This window comes from Triturus cristatus, chromosome 4_2 (assembly GCF_964204655.1).
Source record: "Triturus cristatus chromosome 4_2, aTriCri1.1, whole genome shotgun sequence".
In the NCBI taxonomy this organism is placed as follows: Eukaryota; Metazoa; Chordata; class Amphibia; order Caudata; family Salamandridae; genus Triturus; species Triturus cristatus.
In genome coordinates, this window is record NC_140586.1 from 497536866 (window position 1) to 497561181 (window position 24316).

The 24316-nt window shown below is 41.9% G+C and overlaps 1 protein-coding gene across 3 annotated transcripts; it reads left to right on the forward strand.

Moving 5' to 3' along the window:
* The first annotated feature begins 66 nt into the window (after positions 1–66).
* Positions 67–24097, forward strand: LOC146834603 (G2/M phase-specific E3 ubiquitin-protein ligase-like). 3 transcript variants are annotated; one of them, XM_085600126.1, is made up of 7 exons: positions 67–279; positions 1746–1847; positions 1935–2248; positions 17004–17185; positions 18169–18341; positions 22507–22721; positions 23598–24097. In XM_085600126.1, the coding sequence occupies exons 1-7, from the start codon at positions 80–82 to the stop codon at positions 23852–23854; spliced, it is 1443 nt and encodes a 480-aa protein (XP_085456252.1). In that variant the 5' UTR covers positions 67–79; the 3' UTR covers positions 23855–24097. The 3 variants fall into 3 exon arrangements, with proteins under 3 accessions (XP_085456252.1, XP_085456255.1, XP_085456253.1); XM_085600129.1 differs by lacking the exon at positions 22507–22721; XM_085600127.1 differs by lacking the exon at positions 23598–24097 and having other exon boundaries at positions 22507–22729.
* Positions 24098–24316: the final 219 nt, after the last annotated feature.

Below are 24316 nucleotides of genomic sequence, written 5' to 3' on the forward strand. Positions count from 1 at the left end.
AGCATTTCTTGGATATCTTCATCAAGATTCATTTGATGTGCCATTGATGTTTTTGTAGGATAAAGGCATAGATGAAAAAATGGAGATGGTGATGTGGCTGGAAAGTGAAGAACCTTTCAGCAATAATTCTGCTGAAACAGAATACCTGAGTAGTTCAGATCCATTGAAAGTCGACAACATTACAACAAATCCAATTTCTGCTAACACGACAGAAGAACATACGATTCAGATATCGCCCTCTCCCACTGTCATTAGCGAAGGATTTGATGACCATTATCGGTACTGCTTTTCTCAACCCAGATACTCAATTTGAGATTTGCTTTATTTTTAAATATTGTCATATAATTTCGAAAGTATTTGGCTTTCATAAAAAAAGTTATTCTCTTGCAAGTTTTTTCATGACCAGCCCAGTAATGCAGGACCATGAAGAACTGTTTTCCCTGCTATTTCCCGTGATGTAAGGCTATTGGATCATGAAGTTAATGTACAATGCATCTGAAGTGGTCAAATACTTTAAAGAAAACAAAATCAGTATATCAAGGCAGGTAATGGTATGTACAGCAGTCACTTAAATTATGCAGGAATACAACAATGTAAAATGTACAATCCCAAGCAGTAGTTGTGCGGCATAATGTAGTGCGGTGACCATGGCATCTTGCATGCAGACAGAATTACAAAATTCTTCATTTAAAAGATGTAAAATCAAATGTCTAGGTGCCTATTAGTCAATATGGAGTACCACAGGTATGTACTTCTGAACTATAACACCCTTGGTGTGTGGCATGGCGCTAGTAGTTTGTTCTTGTTTTACATATTGTATGGATCTTAACTATATGCTACCACTAACCCATGTTCTGTCTATTAAAATGCATTGATGGTAAAATTGTAATCTGCACTACTATACTAAATAAATGTGTAGGGCAAAGACAAGACTGGCAATTTCTACAAGTCTAAAGTAATTGGCTTGCACAATTAAGCATAATTAATCATTAAACATACTCAGGTTGGTTACATGATCATACCTTGTGGGCACAAATTAGATAATGAGTTCTCTAGTGATGATTGTTGCTTAATTTGGTAAAACGTTAGTAATCCAAACCTAGGAACATGTACATGTAGTCACAAACAAACCAATTCACAGAGTCGGGCCGTTTGCGTCCTCCAAAATGCTTTTATAGAATGGCAATTTGGGTTCTGTTATTCTGTATTAGGAAGGGGCATGAGGAGGGCATCCCTTCCTAATACGAAATTGAAATGATATGTACAAATGTTTTGCGACTGAAATACGGTGGCAAAAACATTAGCACTGGCCTGCTACAAAAATGAAACTTCCAAGTTTCATTTATTTCTTTTTTAAACTCACCATGTTTTCCTTCAAGGAAAATGGGCTGCGTTTAGGCACAAACAATAGTTTCTTTATTTAAATGCAATCACAGACATGGTTGTCTGCTGACCCCAGCAGGCCACCATTCCTGTGATGGCAACGATTCCTAATGGGCTGCAAATTGCGACCTACCTCAACCCACTACAAACCAGTGATTAAACTCAAAAGACGTCCATTTAGGAATAGCGATTTCCTAATTGTGATTCACAGCGAATCGCAATTATGAAATGGCTATTTCTAACTTTCATACATGTAGCCCTGTAAGTCATGTATAAGGTTGCCTTGTAACAGGAAGCTATAGGATGATACATTGTTTTTTTTTTTAACATAGTAATAGTTGACAATATTCTTACTGTTTTAGATGTTACACTGAACTGTTGGTTGATAATGTGCACATCCCTGACGATGAAGAGTTTGATACCTCAAATATCAATATTGCTGAACAAAATGAGGCACACGAAAGGTAATTTTATAAGGTTTAATTCCGAATATATACGTTTAATTTTGAACTGATACATTTGATAGCTTAGCTTTATTTCCTGTATTTCAGTGAGAGCGATGACATAACTTTGAAGGATCTACTATCAAACCTTGCTTTACAAATTGACTCTGAAAAGACATCCAAGTTCAACATAAATCGGCGAAATATTTGGGATGGAGCACGTCGTGGCTTCCTTCGCAAAACCTATAAAGCAATCAACCGCATATCTGTTATGTTTACTGATTCCTCTGGTAACTCTGAAGGAGCTGTTGATTTTGATGGTCCAACACGGGAATTTTTGCGATTGTTAATGCATCATTTACAACACAGCAAACTCTTTGAGGGACCCGAAAACAGGAAGACACTCAGTTGTGATGCCCAAGGTACCGTACATTTATTATGTTCCAACCTTCCTAAACTGCTCAAATTATAGAGGAGGGAATTAATAATTATTTGAACTGTAAATAATGTTTATATTATATTACTTACTGACTTCTTCAAAGTTTGGTTGAGACCACTGATCAGGCATTCTCAAAGAATTTTAACTAAAAGTGGAACAGTGAGGGGAATACTACACTATACTATTCATTTATGCAGCAAGAGCAGACTGGTTTCAATTTCACCCACTGAATATATCCCTTGCAGCCTGTAAAACAACCTTGCTAGCATGTACTCCATTATATATTTTATGTTTGCTTTGCATTAAATGAGGGGCTAAGGTTTTCCTGCTGTAGTTACTGTTATCAATTTAGAGAAAATTCCCCTGACAAGTACTTCAAATAATGGCTGACTTTAGAGATTCTGCATTAGGTAATCTTAGTTGATGCTCTGGTGCAGCAGTGTGTATGAAATAATCACCCAAACTGTACAGATGCATCCTGCTTAGGCCCGAATATCAAAGGCAATAACCCACTGCGTGGGTTAGTTTGATACATGAGACTTCAGACACTGGTTGGGTTATAACGGTAGGAGTTCTTGTTGTACGTAGAAATTAAAGTCTTCCAGTCCATTGTAGATGCAGATCTTTAAAAAAAAAATTCTTAAGATAGACTCTTTCCTCTGTGGAAATATGGATTTTTATGATCAGTTATGTCCCCTATCTTGGACCCCAACGGTTTCATGTATAAATCACAAGTACATGTATGTTCCCTCCAGTTCCAGTTATGAAGACGCAAACACATGTGCGTCCACCGCCAACATGTCCTCTTTCAGATCCGCCATGAATGGGCCGGATATTCCATTCCTAAGTACGAAAGGCCACCGGCTTTATATGGTTCACTTATGCCATTTTACAGTCCAGGCAAGTAGGCCCTGATTCTGCCATCAAGCCTTTTCCTGCCTTCTGCCTCTGAAAGCTCCAGTCTGAGCTCGCATCTGTATCCATGAACTTTGTCCTACTCTCTGCGCAGCTAACGGTGTCTGACATCAGCCTGTTGCCTGCCAAAAACTGTATTTCACCTTCGAAATTATCTGCTCCGCTCCCTACCCAATGCATTCCTGTCTAGTAGTTTAAGTAAACATTCTTCCAGCTACCGAGCGAAAGGCCCGGCTTCTCTGTCTTTATGCAAGTAATTCATAGCCCTGTTCTATGGAAGATTTCTGCCCCCGCATCTAGTGTAGACACTTAGACGCTTGTACACGCACTAATAGTCAGTATAGTCAGTATAGAATAAGATTCTACTCTAAGAGACCTCTCTTTTGGATAACACAGTTCTTTAAACATAGGATGTTAGATATGATTTGGGATTAGGTTGACTTGACTCTCCAGACTTCTGACGCCACATGTAGAGCTAAATGTCAAGTCCCCTTTACCCCCTAGTTGCACGTCAATCACACGTCATGCTGCTGCGCGCGCATTTCTGCCAAGTATTTCTGCTGACATTGCGAAATTCTTTCATGGAACCACCCTATTATGACATCATACTTGATGACGTTCTTTAGTTACACCCAGTTACACCCACTTTTGCTACGCATGTATGTTTTATCTTTACTATCAATTGTTACGCCTCCTCCATTTGTTTCACTGTAATGCCTATTGTATAAAAATGATTACCTGTCAATAAAGTAACGTCTTCACTTCCTGAACCTTCGTGGTGATGGAATATGGAGCTCATCAATTAAAATTGATTTTGGTATAAAGCCCGTTCCGAACCTCTAATACCACGGATTCTGCCTCTTATTTTACTGAGCTATTGTTATAGATTTTCCGCATCAAATTAAGTTCCGGTAATTAAATTATTTACCACATAAATGGCGCCCGAACAGGGACACTTTCTCATCTCACGCGCCGGCGGTGCGTTGCAGGCCCGGTCTCCTGTCACAGCTGGACGGACAACAACGCGTACCCACAGGATTTCCTGTATCTCCCTCCTGCCGAGCGGGGGTAACTGAGGCTGCGATCAACACCCAGACGAGGCGGTGAGAAGTGCGAAGTATCCCGACCAGAGCCTAGCTGAGAGAGCAAGATCCGAGGTATACAGAGGCCCACCAGTTTCCGAAGTTTCCGAAGTTCCGAGTCGAGTCCAGTCCGGTTCAAGTTCAGTTCAGTTCCGAGGCCTTCCGTTCCGAGCTACCCGGTGAGTACCATTATCGGGGAGGCGTTCTGACGTGCACATAGGTTGTGCCGGTCAAGACGGGTTTGGGTACACAAATCCGGTCTGCACTGTTTCAGCAGTGTATCTGTACTGTTTAGCAGTATATCAAGTATGTCTAGTATATAATTCAGATTTACCTAGTTAGTATCGAGTATTATGCTTAGTGACTAGTTTCCCTAAATGACCATCATTGTTTATTCATTAAATGTTAAATGTTAAAATGTTTTAAATATGTTCTGTATATTGTGGTGTGAATGACTGTTCATTATTGTGTTTTATGGTATTAAACGTGTTCAAAATTAGGTATCAGATCAGTTCTCAATATGCCGCTCTTTTCGAAATTAAGACAGATCAAAACTAGAAAAGGGGTACTCGAAGAAGCTGTTCCCATTCCTCCTAGGGACACTCCAGGGTACTTCATGTATCATAAACATGGCCTAGACGCCATATTATTTCTTGATCTATGGGTAGATTACACCAAGGAATTACCAGAAAGTCAGAGATGGCCCGCAGCGGGGACCTGGGATGCAGATTGCATCGTGAAAGTAGAAGAAGAATTATTGAAAAAGAAAGCTAGACAGTCACAGAAAGATGCCATTGAATTATGGCGTAAAGAATCATATAGACGCACAGAAAAAGCGCTCAGACAGGAAGAGAAAAGTAAGGAGAATTCAAATAAAGTTCGAGAAAGTGTATTAATTGAAGAAGGTACTCGAGTAAAGTCAGAACAAACAGACAGACAAAGAAATGCCCTTGTGAATGGTATGTATCCTCTTCTGGCCGAAGGATTACCTAAGGCTACTCCGGAAATACCAAAAGACTTGCCACCCCCATTGTTTCCGATAAAAGTACATCCCAAAGGGCATCCCAGATCCGCAGAAGATGTTTTTCTTTCCTCTTATTTAGACGACGCAGCTCCCGAGTATGCTAATGCTGCGCCACATAGACCGTCTGCCGAGGGGGTTCAACGCCAAGACCCTCCTCCGTCTGTACCTCTGCAACAGCAAACCCCGACACAAGTTCCGGCAAGCACATCTGTTTCTACATCTGCATCCACACCTATGGTTGCTATATCCCGTTCAACGAATCCTTTCACATCCAGCACCCCAGGTGGTGCTACCGGAGGTGCATCAAGCATTTTTTCTACGCCACCCAGAACAAATAAACTTTCCTTTCAAGAATTAGCCCACCAACGTACACCCAAACTAGTAACTCCCAACACGCTCAAGGAACTTCTAATAGATTGTAGATATGACCCTGTGCCCGGAAAAGGGGACGAGATGATGCTGGCATCATTACGTATCCGACGAGCTGCAATATACTTAGGGAAGCTACCAGGAATGACTGCACATTTAGAAAATATATATCATTTTGTTCAGTCAGGGCGAGACCCTGAGAGTATTAATAGAGCCATGGAGTACCAAAAAGTGGAAATCCAGGGGGAACTGTTACGTTTCCTCATAAACTGTGTGATCAGAAATCAAGATCAACCAGGGGTAAGTCCGGAAGAAATGCAAATTCTTACCACTTGGGGTAAAAATATATCAGAGGGGAGACACGATAAACGATCATGTATAGTAGCTATGAGCCGAAAGATCCGCAAAGAAATAGAACGAATACACGAAGAAAGATTAGCAGTAGACGAACCTGAACAAACCGAGGACGAGGAAGAATTAGAACTGCCCACAGGACAGTTAGAAACCATGGCCTATGTAGGTAGAGGAAGATCTTGCAATAATACTAGATGCTTTACTGATCCGATATGTCCGATACGTCCAGATAATAACAGAAAATTCCAAACTCCTATAATAAATATAAGGTCCCCCGAACATTCATTCCAAGCCGCTGACAAATTACTCCGAGAACGAAGGAGTTATCATATACTCGATTCTATGGACGAACAAGAATTAGCCAGGTCAGCCGTACACTGGGTTGATAGTCCTGGAAAATATGGTGATGATACACTAGCGCATACGTTTTTGAACCTCGCCCCAGATGAACAGCGTTTAGCTGGTATCTATATGATTCAACAACTCCTTATATTATATAAAAGCCAACACTCCGATCCTGGCCCCTTACCAGATATATTGACTGAATTACTCACGAATAAATGGAGAGGTTCCGGTACTAAGTTAATTAGAGAAATACTAGAATCTAGAAGGCAGTACATTCTTTTTGTATGTCCTGAACATGTCTCACTGCCCATCAAGGAAAGAACGACGTATTACATGGATAGACAAAATCCCTTACGAGAAGTGCACCCGATAAAGGGTGATGACAATGAGTTTAAACGTGTGTTTGTATACATACCCATATCCAAAATAGAACTATTAGAAATGAAGAAAGTGGTACCCAGTCATGACAAAGACCCAGCGGGTTTCCACCGTGAAATTAAAGATATGTTACTCATGGGAGAATATACCTACCCCGACATTATGACAATATTGAAGGTATTAATGCCTGCGGGCATTTACGAAAAACTCAAGGAAAAGGATTGAGAGGTGGGAGACCAGAAGATAGATTGGACAGCATTAGAAAACGAAGAAAAAGCTCGAGGTCCAGGTTCAGGGCTCGGGGACAAGACCAAAGCACTACCAGGTTTACTAGTACAGGTATTGCCACGATTATTAACTACGAAAAAGGAAGACTGGGGTGCAATCTCAGCCTGTAAACAAAAATTAGATGAAGACACTAGTGATTTCTATTTCCGATTTGAGAAATGTTTTGGTATAAATAGTGGAATAAAAGCAAGTAGCGAGTCGTATCCACATCTGTTTGTGACAAAGTTAGTTGAAAATGCCTTGCCCCAAGTTAAGAATAGAATATTGAAGTTCGAGAGTACCTGGCAAGGTAACACTCCATCACAAATGTTACAAATGCTACAGTACCATCACAATAGAATTAGAGAAGAACAAGAACATGAACATAGACGCATGAAAGACACGAAAATGAAAATGCTAGTTTCCCAGACAGTGCCAGCCGACGGTCATAAGAAGGGTATAACACAGTCCAGTGTTTCAACAGGTCCTGTAAAAGGGACGTGCAACTATTGTAAACAGCCAGGTCATTATGTACACGATTGTCCAGTTTTAAAACATAATATTGCCATAGGTAACGCAAAAGAAAGACCACGACCAATTAGACAGGATCAGAACCAACAAGGAGCCCCGCAGCATGCACAATCCATGCCAGCTCCGCAACAGTCTATGCCAGCTCCACCACCGCAGCCTATTGCTGCCACACAAACAACGACCCGACAGATGTATCAGACCGCACAGTATGACTATCCTGATTATCAACGATACTCATGAAACAGCCTAGAGAGGGAAGTTGGCTTACCCCTTATTGAGGTCCCTGTAGATCAAGAAGGACCTTATGTACACAGTGAACTGTTAGGTCAAGATAGAAAATTCTTACTTGATACAGGGGCAAGTCGAACAACAATAAAACGTAGTGAAGTTCCAGGGGCACCCCTCTCAGGCACACAGAATATTTCCCTTGGCTTTTCAGGAAAACCCATCATTAACGAAGTAACACAACCTCTTCCACTTACGATCGGTCCCTTGACACGAACTACAGATTTATTGCTTACTAAATCATGTCCAGAAAACTTGTTAGGTATAAAAACTTTGAAAGCTCTAGGAGCTATAATATGTTGTTCTCCGGAAGGAGTAAGATTGTTTTTACGTGATTTCAAAGGGCACTACGTGTCCCGAGACATGGATCACCGATTACAGACTTTACCGACACATTTATGGGCACAAGGCCCTACAGATGTTGGTTGCATGAACATTACACCATATCGAGTCACACTAAAGGCAGGAGTGGTACTTCCACGAATGCGACAATACAAGTTACCCCCAGATGCTGTAGTGGCTTTACTACAAATCATTGACGAGCTTATTACCCAAGGAGTGGTTGTGGAAACTGACTCCAATGTATGTAATTCACCGATAATTCCGATTCTTAAACGAACCGATCCAACAGCCCCGCCAGTATATCGATTGGTTATTGATCTGCGCGAATTAAATAAATGCATAGTACCACAATACCCCGTAGTCCCAGACATTTCTTCATTACTGACAGCCATTGATTCCGAAGCAACATTCTTTACTGTAATTGATCTTAAGAATGCCTTTTTCAGCGTCCCAATAGATCCGGAAAGCCAATACTTGTTCGGATTTAGTTTAAATGGACGTAGCTTCAAATTCACACGCGCACCTCAAGGATTCACTGAAAGCCCCAGCATCTATAGCCAAGCACTGAAACGAGAACTCGACAGTATCCACATGCCAGTCAACACTGCCCTGCTTCAATATGTCGATGATCTGCTGATCACCGCTAGAAGCGAACTTGAATGTGAAAAAGCCTCACTGACGGTTTTACAATTTTTGGCCGAAAAGGGGCACAAGGTGTCCCCTTCTAAGCTGCAATTCTGTGTCCAGCGAGTTGTTTACCTTGGTCACTCGCTGTCCAAGGAGGGAAGGCAGCTTACACCAGATCGCATCCAGCTAATTGCTAATATGCCAGTACCCAAGACACAAAAGGAGGTGCGGGCTTTCATAGGCCTCACTTCATATTGTAGGCAGTGGATCCCTCAGTATGCATTTCTAGCAAAACCACTCATTCAATTGACAACACAGGAGGCAGCCACATCGACTGTTCTCCCTTGGACTCAGGAACATACACAAGCTTTTGAAAGCCTAAAGAAAGCCTTATGCCAAGCACCTGTTTTAGCAACACCATGTTACAATAAACAGTTTACACTCTTCGTTACAGAACGCGAAGGTACTGCCTTGTCAGTACTCACACAGGAACAAGCAGGATCACACAAACCATGTGCTTATTTTTCTAGTACATTAGATCCCGTAGCTCAGGCTTTGCCTGCGTGCCTGAAATCAGTGGCAGCAACGGCTTTAGCAATCAGACAAAGCGATGCCATAGTATTAGGACATCCATTGACAGTACAAGTACCACATGCAGTAGAGGTTCTCTTGAACCGCACACAAACACAACACTTGACTATAGCACGACTTACTGGTTACGAATTAACATTGTTTCAGCCACATATAGAAATCAGACGTTGTAGTACATTGAATCCTGCCACACTGTTACCTATAAATGGAACAGACCCACTTGCACATGATTGTATTGAAGTTATCACTATCATGACGAAACCCAGACAAGATTTAACAGACGTCCCATTGTTAGACCCAGACCTGACATTGTATGTAGATGGTTCATGTATGAGAACAGGTACAGGAGAGCTAGTGGCCGCTTATGCAGTCACAACAGACACTGAAATCATTGAAACAAATTGCATAAATACCTTGTCAGCTCAAGCCGCAGAGCTCATCGCTCTGACACAAGCCTGTATTCAAGCCACAAATAAAAAAAAAGTCAACATATACACTGATTCACGTTATGCATTCGGAGTTGTACATGACTTCGGCGTGCTGTGGCGAGAGAGAGGTTATTTAACTTCTCACGGGGCCCACATTCAGCACGGACCCCTTATTCATGCCTTATTAGATGCAATACATCTACCCACTGCAATATCAATTATGAAATGTAAAGCTCATACGAAAGTTACTGATATCATTTCTCAAGGCAATGATCTAGCTGACAAAACAGCTAAACAGACTGCTCAAACTCAAACATCCGACATGACAAAGACAATAGTCCTGACGCCAACATATTGCATGACGGTTAAGGATCCCGCTCTTGACGTAATTGACAGACAGACACATGCTACACCAGATGAAATAAAGAAATGGACTGAATTAGGAGGGATCCAAACGGATCAAGGATGGATGACAAAGGAAAAATCTGTGTGGTTCCTTCCTGATTCAATGGTCCAAGTCGTTATTAACACTGTACATAGTCCAGCGCATCTAGGAGAAAAAGCTATGATAGACAGCATTCAACACATTTGGTTCAACAAACATTTACGAGCAGCAGCTAAACAAAAAGTTCGTACCTGTATGATCTGTTGTCAGTTTAACCCAGGTAAAAGCATTCCCGTAGAGCAGGGTGGATTTCAGCCTCCTGATCACCCTTTTGAAGTCCTCCAGATGGATTATATCCAGATGGAACGATGTCGAGGATTCAAATATGTTCTCGTAGTTGTCTGTGCTCTTTCTCGTTGGACAGAGGCATACCCGGTTTCAGATTACACTGCCCCGACTACTGCCAAACAGTTAGTTCGAGAATTCTTCCCACGGTACGGTTTACCACGTGTTGTCTACTCAGATAACGGCCAGCCGTTCTCATCCGAACTAATGAAACACGTTTCACTTTTGTTAGGCTATCAGTGGAAATTTCACTGTGTCCGACACCCCGAGGCAGCAGGTCTCGTGGAAAGACATAATCAGACCCTGAAAATTAGATTGTCCAAAATATGCAGAGAGAAAGGTGTCGACTGGGTAGTAGCCTTACCCGTTGCACTCTTTTACATGAGAATGGTAGCACACTCTCGAACAGGGCTATCCCCGTATGAGGTGATCTTCGGTAGACCACCAAATATGTGGGGGACGCCTATACCACGCAAAATAACTGATATTGACTGTAATATGCTGACAGATTACTTGGCTTCCTTGATGTCTGCACTACAATCTTGTCGTTCACAGGTAGCTGCAGCCTTTCCCGACAACACCGAGGTGAAACCCCATGACGTAATTCCAGGGGATTTAGTTCTAGTGAGGAACTTTGATCGGAAGTCTCAACTGGATCCTAGGTGGAAGTCGCCTCAACTCGTATTGTTAACGACGAGGACAGCCGTGAAGATCGAAGGTCGAAAAGGCTGGATACATTCAAGTCATATCAAGAAATTTCATGGACTACCGTCAGACGTAAACGACACACCTTGCGTGTCTTCGCCGATTGACTCAAAACTTCCTTTGGTTGAACTGAATAGCCATGAACAATACAAACTAAAACTTAGGTCTAACCAGTCAGGTAATTTGATTGTTTAAGTCCTCTCCAAGGTGAATCGGTCGAATTTGTCTCTGACATGTATCCCTTAGACCTGTATAGAGAAAGAAACAGAAGGATAAAGTTGAAACGACATGCGTACTGTAAATCACTGCGTAGTCATTGCACAGTGACGTTATTAATTTTGTTTTTCTTAAGTCTTTTAATAATTACTGCAAGTATATTGTTGCACATATATTATCCTATTTCTAGACATGTTTATAATGTTACTGCTGAACATTCTTTTAGTGAATTACCTCCGCATGAATTGTCCTATAGATTTGCGCTGCGCAATAACACTTTTATTAGTATGTTACATCATTCCCATCAGGTTAGCAATGCTACAAATTGTTGGATATGTGGTCGACTCCCTCCCTATCAGAACTATAAAGGAATTCTACCTCTCTTTCCATACCCATTCACACACAATGGATCCTGTGGAGCATGGTTTAGTTTAATTAATTCCCTAGATTCGAATTCTGCAGTTTATCAAGACAACTGGGTATGGGGAAATCTGAACTTAGGTTTACTCAAAGTCTGTCACCCTAACAAGGAGGGACTTCCCAAAAGAACAGGAACTGATCTAGAAAATGAAGTATATGGATTAGGTAATTTTACACTTAATCTCATGATCCTGAATGTCGAATCCGAAGCTACACCAATTTTGCCCGCCATGTCAGTATTTCCAGTTAAAGGTGAATTATGTGTAAGAAAGAATGGTTCCATACATATGGGCCATAGTAGATGCACCACTGTAATAGAATTTAGTGATCAAGGCAAGTCTACATTTAGAGCTTCCCACCATTCCTACTTCATATGTGGTCAGACGGCATATATACGTTTGCCACTAGATTGGGATGGTACCTGCTATATCGGATTCCTTTTGCCACCTGTTTTCCTAGCTCCTCCTGATTATCATAGAAATACTCATTTAGTACACAATAGAGAAAGGAGAGATCTCCCAATAGTCGATTACACTGAGACAGCATGGGAAAAATACACAGATTTCAATAAAGGTCTCTTTCCCTATATAGGTACAGTTACCAATAGTAAGTTGATACGTAGATTAACCAGAACCCTTGAAGCAGTAGTGAACGAAACTATTTCCGCCTTAGGCAATTTAACAGAAGAGCAGTCTGCTATGCGGATTGTTGTGCTTCAAAATCGTCTTGTCCTTGACGTCATCCTGGCCGATAGGGGCGGAGCTTGTAGGGTCATCGGATCAAGTTGTTGCATTTTCATACCAGAAAATTCGCCATCTGTATATAAAGCCATAACTCGCCTTCATAAGATTGTAAGCCAGATACACCAGAATCCAGGCACCTGGACTTGGTCCGGTTGGTTTTGGAGTGTATTATCTACCTTTGGATGGAAGGTCCTATCCTTCCTAGGTATTGGCTTCCTCATATTATTCAGTTGCTGTCTATGCCTACAATGTGGACCAGCGATCTGTGGTCTGTGTGCCACATCGTGTATTCCACCACCAAGATTTCATTCATCCCAGAAGAAAAAAGAAGAACAAATGATGCTATATGAACAGATCAACGGATTGATGAAGATTGATATCTCTTGACGGGCAAGTAGGGGACAAGGAGGGAATGTGGAAATATGGATTTTTATGATCAGTTATGTCCCCTATCTTGGACCCCAACGGTTTCATGTATAAATCACAAGTACATGTATGTTCCCTCCAGTTCCAGTTATGAAGACGCAAACACATGTGCGTCCACCGCCAACATGTCCTCTTTCAGATCCGCCATGAATGGGCCGGATATTCCATTCCTAAGTACGAAAGGCCACCGGCTTTATATGGTTCACTTATGCCATTTTACAGTCCAGGCAAGTAGGCCCTGATTCTGCCATCAAGCCTTTTCCTGCCTTCTGCCTCTGAAAGCTCCAGTCTGAGCTCGCATCTGTATCCATGAACTTTGTCCTACTCTCTGCGCAGCTAACGGTGTCTGACATCAGCCTGTTGCCTGCCAAAAACTGTATTTCACCTTCGAAATTATCTGCTCCGCTCCCTACCCAATGCATTCCTGTCTAGTAGTTTAAGTAAACATTCTTCCAGCTACCGAGCGAAAGGCCCGGCTTCTCTGTCTTTATGCAAGTAATTCATAGCCCTGTTCTATGGAAGATTTCTGCCCCCGCATCTAGTGTAGACACTTAGACGCTTGTACACGCACTAATAGTCAGTATAGTCAGTATAGAATAAGATTCTACTCTAAGAGACCTCTCTTTTGGATAACACAGTTCTTTAAACATAGGATGTTACATATGATTTGGGATTAGGTTGACTTGACTCTCCAGACTTCTGTCGCCACATGTAGAGCTAAATGTCAAGTCCCCTTTACCCCCTAGTTGCACGTCAATCACACGTCATGCTGCTGCGCGCGCATTTCTGCCAAGTATTTCTGCTGACATTGCGAAATTCTTTCATGGAACCACCCTATTATGACATCATACTTGATGACGTTCTTTAGTTACACCCAGTTACACCCACTTTTGCTACGCATGTATGTTTTATCTTTACTATCAATTGTTACGCCTCCTCCATTTGTTTCACTGTAATGCCTATTGTATAAAAATGATTACCTGTCAATAAAGTAACGTCTTCACTTCCTGAACCTTCGTGGTGATGGAATATGGAGCTCATCAATTTAAATTGATTTTGGAATAAAGCCCGTTCCGAACCTCTAATACCACGGATTCTGCCTCTTATTTTACTGAGCTATTGTTATAGATTTTCCGCATCAAATTAAGTTCCGGTAATTAAATTATTTACCACACCTCCACTGGAGCCCATCAAGACATCTTGAGTGTTGAGAAAGCAGATCTTTTTGGGTACGGCAACTTACTTATGGTAAAGTTCGGAATATGCTGCAGCTTAAAGAAAGAAACATCTGGAAGGTCCAAAAATGGTATGTAATGTTCTATTCCTGGTTAAACACACTGTTGTAAATCTCTTTGGGCAGGAATGAGTTGTACCTTTTAATCAGGTACTACATATAAAAGCACGAGGTGGAGACATTTATTTTGGGTTATTAAGACATGTCCCCAACAATCATCCTCCAAGGAATATAACTTTGCCAGCTTTCATCCCTTATTGGAAGTTGTGCCTGGTGATGTTGGGTTCCTTGGTGAGGGAGAGCATGGGTTGGGTGTCATCAGCGTAGGAGACGATGTTGAACCCATGGTTTCGGATGATGCGTGCGAGGGGGGCCATGTAGACTTTGAAGATGGTGGGGCTGAGGCAGGATCCTTGGGGTACTCCGCATCTGGTCTCGGTCGGTTCTGAAAGGAAAGAAAGAAGTCTTATTCTCTGTGTTCTGCCCATGAGGAATGAGCGTATCCAGTCTAAGGCCTTTCCTTGGTTGCCGGCGTCGTGGAGTCTGGTAGTTAGTGTGCATTGGGAGACAGTGTTGAACGCTGCGGATAGGTCCAGGCGGATGAGGGCTGCAGTTTGGTCTTGGTCAAGGAGTGCGCGGATGTCATCTGTTGCGGTGTAGAGGGTGGTCTTGGTGCTGTGGTTGCTGCGGAATCCGGTTTGGGAGATGTCTAGGATGTTGGTGGCTTGAATGAAGTATGTTAGCTCGGTGTTGATGGCCTTTTCGATGACCTTGGCTGCGAAAGGGAGCACCAAGATGGGCCTGAAGTTCTTCCGGTCCGTTGGGTCTGCGGAGGATTTCATTAGGAGGGGGTTGACTTAGGTGCGCTTCCATTTGTCGGTGAATGTGACAGTCACGATGGAGCAGTTGATGGTTCAACGTAGCTCGGATGCTATGGCTGTGGCAGCCCTGTGTAAGATGTGTGGCATGCAGGGGTCTGAAGGTGCTCCGGAGTGGATGTTCTTCATGGTGTTCTCTGTCGTGAGTGGGGTCCAAGTAAGTAGGATCTGTTGGGTGGCATTGCTGGGGGTTGGGGTTGAGGCGGTGCAGAGGTCTTGGTCGTCCAAGTTGTAATAGAGCGTCTTGATCTTGAGGTGAAAGAAGGAGCTGAGTCTGTTGCAGAGGTCTTGGGAGTGGCGGGCGTCTGTTGTTTCGCTGTTGGGTTTGGCAAATTCCTGTATGATGGAGAAGAGGTCCTTGGAGTTGTGGGTGTTGGAGAGGATTCTGTCTTGGAGGAAATTCTTCTTTGTGGATTTAATGAGTTGGTGGTATGCCGTGGTGGCTGTTTTGTAGGGGGTGTGTTTTTCCAGAGTTTTGCTGTTTCTCCATGTCTTTTCCAGTCGTCGGTAGGCGTGCTTAGATTCTTGGAGTGCTGCGGTGAACCACTTTGCTTTCTTGTTGTGTCATCTTGTAGTCTTCTGGAGGGGAGCGAGTGTGTTTGTTCAGTTGGCGATCCATTGGTGGAGGTTGCTTGCCACAGTGTTGGCATCTGTCATAGTTAGGGATGGAGTGCAGGTGAAAGCGGAGGTGATGTGTTCTTCTGAGACTTTGCTCCAGATTCTGCATGGGAGGCGATGCTTGTGCTTGTGTGTTGTGGGTTTTCTAAAGGAGAAGTGGATGCAATGGTGGTCAGCCCAGAGCAGTTCCGTGATGTGACAGAGGAAGATACTATTTCCTCCTGCGAAGACAGGGTCAAGTTTGTGTACTGCTGTGTGAGTGGGGGCAGAGACAAGTTGCTTCAGTCCTATGTTGCTGAGGTTCTCTAGGTGGGCGGTGGTGTTGGGGTCGTGGTGGTTATCCAGGTGGAAGTTTAGTTCTCTAAGTAGTTTGTAGTCTGTGGAGGCGAGTGCATGGAATGTGATTAGGTCAGCAATGACATTGGTGAATGGAGCCAGGCAGTCTGTAGGCGAGGGTTCCATGGAGCGTTATTCTGGGGTTGGTCTGGAAGTGGATGTGTTCCATGGGGGCGAGGCGTCGTCCAAGTCAGTGGTTGTCATGCGGAGGGAGCTTTTGTGGATGCTGGCGAGTGGGGCGGGTGGAGCGGTCTTTCTTCAGGATCTTGCATTTGATCATTTTTGGATGTAAAAAAAACCTCAACCTTCGATAAATTTTGGCATGCGAAACCTGTCAAAAGATAATGGTAGAGAAAAACAGGGTATTTACTGTATCATGCAGATTTTGGTGCTTTAATCACCAAGATCTGCATGCTATTCGCCACAAACTAACAATAAGTGTTATTTTTCACAACCAATATTTAATGTACCCTGTGTTAAAATTATTTATCAGGTGCGTAAAGTAACGGGTAAACTCATAATCAGGCCATCTGTCTAAATATCTTAGTCTGTCTTAAATATATTGTGGTCCTGATTTATAAAGGTACTGTTAAGAGTGCGGAGTCTTGTACTCGGGCCGAATTTCCGCACTGTGAACTGTGTAGATTCTGCACCGAGTATGGAGACTGTGTCCCAAGTACAGTGATTAAGCCCCGAGTGCGAAGGATTGTCCACATATGCCGAGACTCTGCATACTTGACTTTACTGCACGTAAGTACCTTTGTGAATGGTGCCGTGGATTATTGGATAATATGTGTTCTAGATTTTATGCAATAAATTTAGTTTGAGATGTATAATAAATGTTTTATAGATAAGCAGAACACTTTATGTTTAATTTCTTTTTTCTTGTTTAAGGTATGCGAAATGATGACTATTACCTTGCTGGCCAAGCCCTGGCTGTTTCCCTAGTTCACGGGGGGCCTGCTCCAAATTTTGTGTCTCCTGTTTTGTATCGATGTTTAGTTTCTGATGCAAAAAATGTGAATTGCAGTTTGGTAGATGTGGTAGATCCAGATACACGAGACATGTTGCAAGAGGTAAGCAATAGATACTAAACATTTGTGCTGAGGGATCTTTATCAAATTTTCTTATTTTGTTTTCACGTATTTGAGGGTCTATTAGGCAAAAACATGCAAATCATTTGGGTCTAATTTTGTGGTTAATAGTTATTTATGTATCTTGGATTTATGTCTAATTGCCACATGTGCTATAAATGAATATGAAAAGAAATGACACTCGTCTATTTGATATGGAATTGGGTCAATCCTGAATGTCTATTACCGGGCCTCCACACCTTTTTAAAGTTTCCAGAGCAACCTCTACGTATTTGCTACTCTCTCAACTGCCATGCACAAATCCACATTCTTGCATCAGTGATTAATCAAGAACGTCATACTGTTAACCAAATTTTGATCTATATTTCTTAGTGATACTACCAAATCAAAAGTATGTGATATGTTCTTGATATGTCAGAGTCTTCATATTACAAGAAGACAAAGTTTCAGGCACATAACTACAGTCATACCAACTACCACTTGTAGTTGCCCCATGAGACTCCCCTGGAATTGCTACAGTTTTTCAACAATGACTAATAACATAATAGATGGGGCCTTCCTGACCATGTTTCTGCAAACAATGTGATATAGGAGAGGACCTAAATATCTGTATTCTGGATTAATATACTCAGTGCCAAAAACTTTCAGGTACATTAGGCCATTTTGCTAGTCATCTTTGTCTAATTCTCTCCCACTCTTTTACAGTTGGTGTTCCATTCAGGGAGAGAGTGTAGCTAGTGTAAAACTACAGTGGCGTTAACTACAGCAGCAGTTGATACTGTTTTAGTCGATTGACTGTTAAACTTTTATAAACATTAAACTTACTGAACAAATATGTTTATTTAGCAGATGGCCAAGGCAAATTATTCTGCATCATCATGGTTTAATTACAGTTTTTTTTGTTACAGTTAAAATGTTTTTTGGTTCTATTTAATCAAAATATCATAATCTTATTTTTTCCATAGATAGAGGATGCTTCGTGTCTTGAAACTCTTCAAGGATTGCTTCAAAAACACAGCACAGTTCTAAGCGTAGCAGGTTGCTTGCGTCCATTAAAATCTCTGAATGACAAAAAAGAACTATTGGAAGATATCATCAATTGGTACATTGTGGGGAGGACTGTTCCTTCACTAGTTAGGTACAGTGCTATTTATGTGCATATGCATTATAAAACAATATCATTTTGACTTTGCAGTACATGTATGTCCATTTTTAAAAAGTAATTACTGTAAATCACTGTGCACCCTAATGGCATCATACATATTCACACTGTGTGAAATGTCCCAATGACAGAATGTGAAATCAAGCACATCATGGTGCTCAAATATATTTTAAATTTAGTTTGTTTCAGTTTTTTATTGGCATTTTACAATACAACTTGTGCTGTCCTTCCTCCAGGTGGCATAAATAGAAGGCTAACAAAAATTACAGGAATCCCAACATTCCCATAGGTTCAGCCCATGCAACACAAATCAAAATAGAGAAAACAAACAGGAAGAAATAAAAAGCTAAAGGCCTTCCCACCTCCCCAACTTCCCCAAATAGAAATTGCACTAAAATTAAGCAACAACTACCTTCCCTTCATAGTCACAATGGGCATCAGCATAAACAGCAGAACATCAGAGGAATTGGACTTCTCATATTCACGTCTTGGCAGCCCAAAAGGAGTTCTAAAAATGTAACAGATTCATGGCTTGCATGTGCGTGGGATAGAAAAGTAATGGCAGCCCAGTGAATAAAAACTTGATCAGCAGGCCACACATTTCCTCAACATTTTTGAATGTATCCACCAGGACATTGAACAGTCTCACAGGTGTGCGAATAGTCTGAGATGTCACATTGACACTGGTGGAGGGTCCACCTCATTCCGATCCACCGCCAGTGTTGTTTTATCTGTCCCCAAATAATTCCACATATTCAATTGATCAGCAATTGTTTGATATTTTAACAAGTTACAGCATAGTCCCAACAAAGCAGAACCTGGTCTATCCAAGTATCACTTTAAATTCTGTAATGATTTTGAGAAAGGGGGGCCAGATCGCAGCACGATTTCGCCAAACAGTCACGGAGAGCTCCCCCAAGCCTCAACTCACTCTCCAGTCATGCAGTGGGCCCCAGGCCAGAGAGAGGCGTGCAATACCAGCCACAGCCCAACTGGCACGAACATGCAGGACAGGCTGTGATCAATACCGCTGGTCACGTTTAAGGATCCTCACCACTTCAGTTGCACGGGGCCACGGCTCAAGGCAGGGCCCCCACCTCACTCCGCTCTCTCCACGGCCGCGGTGATGGAGGCCACAGCCGGCGCCTCCAACGATATTGCCCAGTTGCTCCCACATGCCTCTCCGGACTCCAGGCCACCTCAGTCAACGGATCTCCAGTGGCGCACACGTGGCCCCGCAAGGGTCGCGGCGAGCAGTAGCCACAGTTCGGGGTCTCCCGCCGGTCTTAGTAGGTGAGTCTCCTATGTTCCTCAGCCCTCCAGTTGCACCGAGGGTCTCCGCCTCCGAAAGTGCTCCCAGCCGGGTGGCTGCACGGTGGCTCACACGGTCCGTTGCTGCAGTTATCGTTGCCAAGTCACCGCGGCCTCGTCCGGACCGCAACTGGCATCAATCGGCAGCTTTGCCCCTCCGGAGACTTAACTGTGGCAATTCCGCTGCAGTTTGGGGAGTAATGAGCGGATATTTAATCGGGTGTAGAGCTCGGTCTGCGGAGCAGACAGATTAGGCGGCCATCTTAGTGCTCGGCTTGGCCACGCCCCTCGGCCTTGTGCATTTTAAGCTCCTTAATTGCCTTATTAGGTGGCAAGCGGTTCTATATTCGAATACAGGTGTGTTAACTCTCCACTGATTAGCTATCCCTTGTCGGTCCAACAATCTCAAGGAGTTCAGTGTACAAAACAGACTCCAGTCTGCGCTTGTGTTTAAGGGGAAGCCCTTGCTCAAGCACCAGAAGCAGATGTCTTCATTAAATTGTGAACGTTCTGTTTACAGGGGGCATCAGGCAGGCACGAATTTGTAGATTTAATTCAGGGCAATAACTGTGCCATGCTGTCTTGCCTCATCACAACATCTTTGCTCAGCCAATTCGGATCACTGCTGATCCCAGCAATGCTAAATATCTGTCCCCTCAATCCACGAAGCGTCTCTACTGAGCAACAGGCTCTCCCCTGCATACTGCCTCAGAGAGCCCTCTGCATTAGTCAGCCACAGGGCGCCATCTTACCAGGGTCGGACATAGGCAGCCTACAGCTGAGGTATTTTCACCTTGTCCCCCCTTCCAGCAGTAGACAGGGTGACTAACTATCACTTGTCAGCAGAACAAAGGCCAGGTATTAAGGTGCTGTCCATGCTCTGGCTGCATTATAATGTTGCTTAGTAAGGCACTCACTCTGTGGCGGCCGCCATTTTTAATGCGATATGGTGTGTCCTGCTCTGGTTCTTCACTATCAGTGTGTCATCGTTGCTCGATCCAGATACATTCATGAACCCTTTGCTTTTGCCAATCCTTGATGTAGTCAGTTCAGACGCTGGTAGTCTTAGTCGCTTCCCAAAAACATACAGATGAGTTTAGGCCCACAGAGCCTCATGTTCATTTGGCTAAAATGCCAAACCTCATCCCTTCGAATTTTCTTTGATTTAATTTCAGTTATATGGTTAAAATACTATAAAATCTGTGTTGATTTTTTTCAATGCTTCTCTACTAACCAAAAGTAAGATGTACATTTTTTATGGTCACAAACTGTCTGAGTGACTGTCTTCAATATCTTAAAACAGTCTGTAAAAGTTCCTAAAATGGTTTTGGGACTCCATCCAAATTAGATATTTTGAGTGTATTGTAGGTGTCACTTCAAAAATACGGAATCAATATGAGATGATTCAACATTTGATGACTAAAATCATGTTTAAAGTATTGAGACATTATTGGCTCTGAAATTGAGGTAGCATTGCATTCACAAAAGGGAATACTCCATTACCTTTGTGAAGGTTAAAAAAAAGGTTTGCTCTAGAGTAGGCTGTGGGCTGAAGATCCACTGCTAAATCTCGAAGAGACTTTGGAAGAACTAACCCTTTTTATAACTTACCTGTTGCTTTAGTGAAAATGGGCTACTATTTTTTTAAAGTTTATTTTAGTTAAAGGTGATCAGAGACATGGTTTGACAGCTACATATTGTAATAAGTTGCAGTTTTCAATTTAACTCCTTAATAGTCATGATGTAGGTCGAATTAAGACCCACTCCAAAGTAGAATTTTAAAAATCAACATATAGGTCGGAAATCATAAATGTAATGGTCACAAATTGTGACTAGTGTTTTGTTGCCAATGACTTGTGCATTTGCCCTAATAAGTGTTTATTGAGGCCATTCTCTAATGTTCAAAAACAGAATTTGCTATCGGTATCGCAGTGCTTGTTTGCCTCAAACATTTGCTTAGCAAACTCTGTAAGGTGTTCTATCAATTTAACAAGTTTTTTTTTATCCAAATGCAAAAAGATCAATAATTAGATGTTGTCTAGGTAATTTGATGCATACCTAAGAATAGTAAATTTGCGCTTGCCTGTATAAGGTTACCTTGACTATATTTTAGTTTTCATCATTCTATATCATATTTTTACAGTTTGTTGAAAAAAATATTTGGCAATGCAACACTTTCTACTCCTCATAAAGTAGATGGTTTATGGAGTACAGATTCACCCAGAATTAAGAGTCAAAATCTATTCTTTGACATCTACTGACACCTCTAGCCCCCTACCTTCCAGTGAACTCCCACGGTTGATGTGAGCGTGAAGCCTGCAGACATCAACAGCTACAAATCACCTTGCCCAGGTGGTCTTTTCATCTAATGCATAAAATAACAATTTATTATGCAGGGTTGGCTAGGCCTTACTAAAAGTCCAAGCACAGTCTCTAAGGTCCCATTCACACACTCCACCGGGTCAACAGTTTGAAGTCAAAAATTGGCAGCCAAAAAGCTCCAAAAATGAGCAGTTTGCCCTCTAATAATGTACTTGCTGGGTTTGGTTATGTTTTCTTAAGAAAAGCTGCAAGTCGTGTGCTACCTTGCTGCTAGGAATTCATCACGAGACCACAGGAGAAACAGAATTTGCCTTTGTCAGTGTTTTCAAACAGCTAGCTTCAGATTTTTGTTTTTGGACAGAACTTTTTTCGAACAGCATGAACATAGGGCACTGAAGGACCTTTAGATGCGTCATAGACATATATTAATTTTATAATAACTTTTACATTATAGTTTGACCAATAGTCTGATTATTTATGGTTAGGTATTCTTTATTCTTTATTGCAGATTAAAGGAGGGGTTAAAAACTCTGGGAGTACTTCAGGCCATGGAAATTCATAAACAACTTTTTGAAGAGCCATTCATTTGGATGGAACACGAAATCACCACTGATATCATTAATGGCATGTTTAACATTAAATTCAGTTCATTAGGCAGTAACCATCGGTTACAGGAAGAACACATCATTGCTTACTGGAGAGATTACCTCCAAGATTGTGAAGGCAAGTGAAATTGTTTCATTATGTTATAGCTCAACTATTGATGAGACACATGTATTGAAACTATCATTTAAACCAGCATATTATGACAAACATGGTGTCAAAGACTTCCGAAAGATACTGTAGAGAAAGAGAGTTAAGGAGGGACATACTAACCCGTTTTATTTGCACAGAGTAAAATCTATAATAAGAACAAAAGGACAATGCATCCAAAATTGTGAAGTCTATGCCTGCTTTATTTCAATCTTTATTTTGCACGATATGTATATTATTAATGTTGTTCAAGCTTTATTGTAGTGTCCTGGGAGTAAAATGGTAGCTACCCCATTAGAATGATGCTTCATGTACTGCATCAAGGAAAAGTAATACAAATCTATATAGAGCATGATTGGGTCTGCTGTGTGGGTCTCTAACAGAGTAAAGCCTTTGCACAGTGGAGATTGCAGCTACCTCCAGCCCCAAGCCTTTAAGATAAGGTTATTGGCTTACCGGCATTGTTTGTATAAACAGTGGTGTGTGTGTGTGTGAAGACTCAGAGAGAGTGTCAGATGCAGGTCTATAAGCATGGAATACCTATGCTTACTCCATGTTGAACAATGGGAAGACGTCTATTAAAGGGAGAGTAAGGTGAGCAGGATTGTGGAAATGGTAAAATAGTCTGACACCAGATCTTGAAGTGTTATCTGTTGTTAACAACAGATAATCTCGAATTGATGAGTTTTTGGTGAAATGAAGCACAGCAAATCATCATTGGTTTTATTATTCACATGTCAACCATTACTGAAGTATTCATTTAGCAGATGAAATGAAAAACAATCACAATCTTTGCTGTAATCACAATTTAACTAGTTTGACTCATATATATATTTTTTCTTTTAGAGCTTGCATGTGAAGCCAAATTAAAGGACATTCTGTGTTTTGTGACTGGCGCTAACACAGTTCCACCACTTGGCTTTAATCCTCAACCATCAATAGAGTTTCTACATGCATGCGATGGCCAAGTTGAAATGTCTAGGTTTCCAGAGGCATACACCTGTGGAAATGTGTTGCGCCTCCCCCTTTCAATATCGTATGAAGAATTTAAAACAAACATGGACTTTGGGATACTGAATTCTCCAGGATTTGGACGAGCCTAATGATCATATTGAAATGAGGGGTATAATGTATATATATGACAAAGTAGTTATGGATACAAAGTATTGATCATGCTGTTGTCGCGGAAGGTGTGAGTCTTGTGGCAGCTTATGAAATGCAAGGGCATTAGGCTTCTGTAAAATCACCTGATAGCCACAGGGCAGGTCTCTGTGCCTTGAGAATAGCACATTTCTTTTGTCAATGTTTGTTGTTGCAATGATGAATAAAGTTTTTTTCTAAACGATCTTTACCAATAAATCTACATTGGTTGTCAATAAATAGAAGTTCTTCAGATTGACGGAGTTCTTGGTTTCATGTTTTTAGTGTGTCTTGTGTCAGACCCTGTTTCGGTGGCCACTGGGCAAGCAGTGGCAACTGGGCCTGAGGCCTGTGGTAATGTACCTCTGATGTAAAGGGGTACAGTGAACCTTTGGCTGTGCAAAATGGGCTATGTACAATCTCTA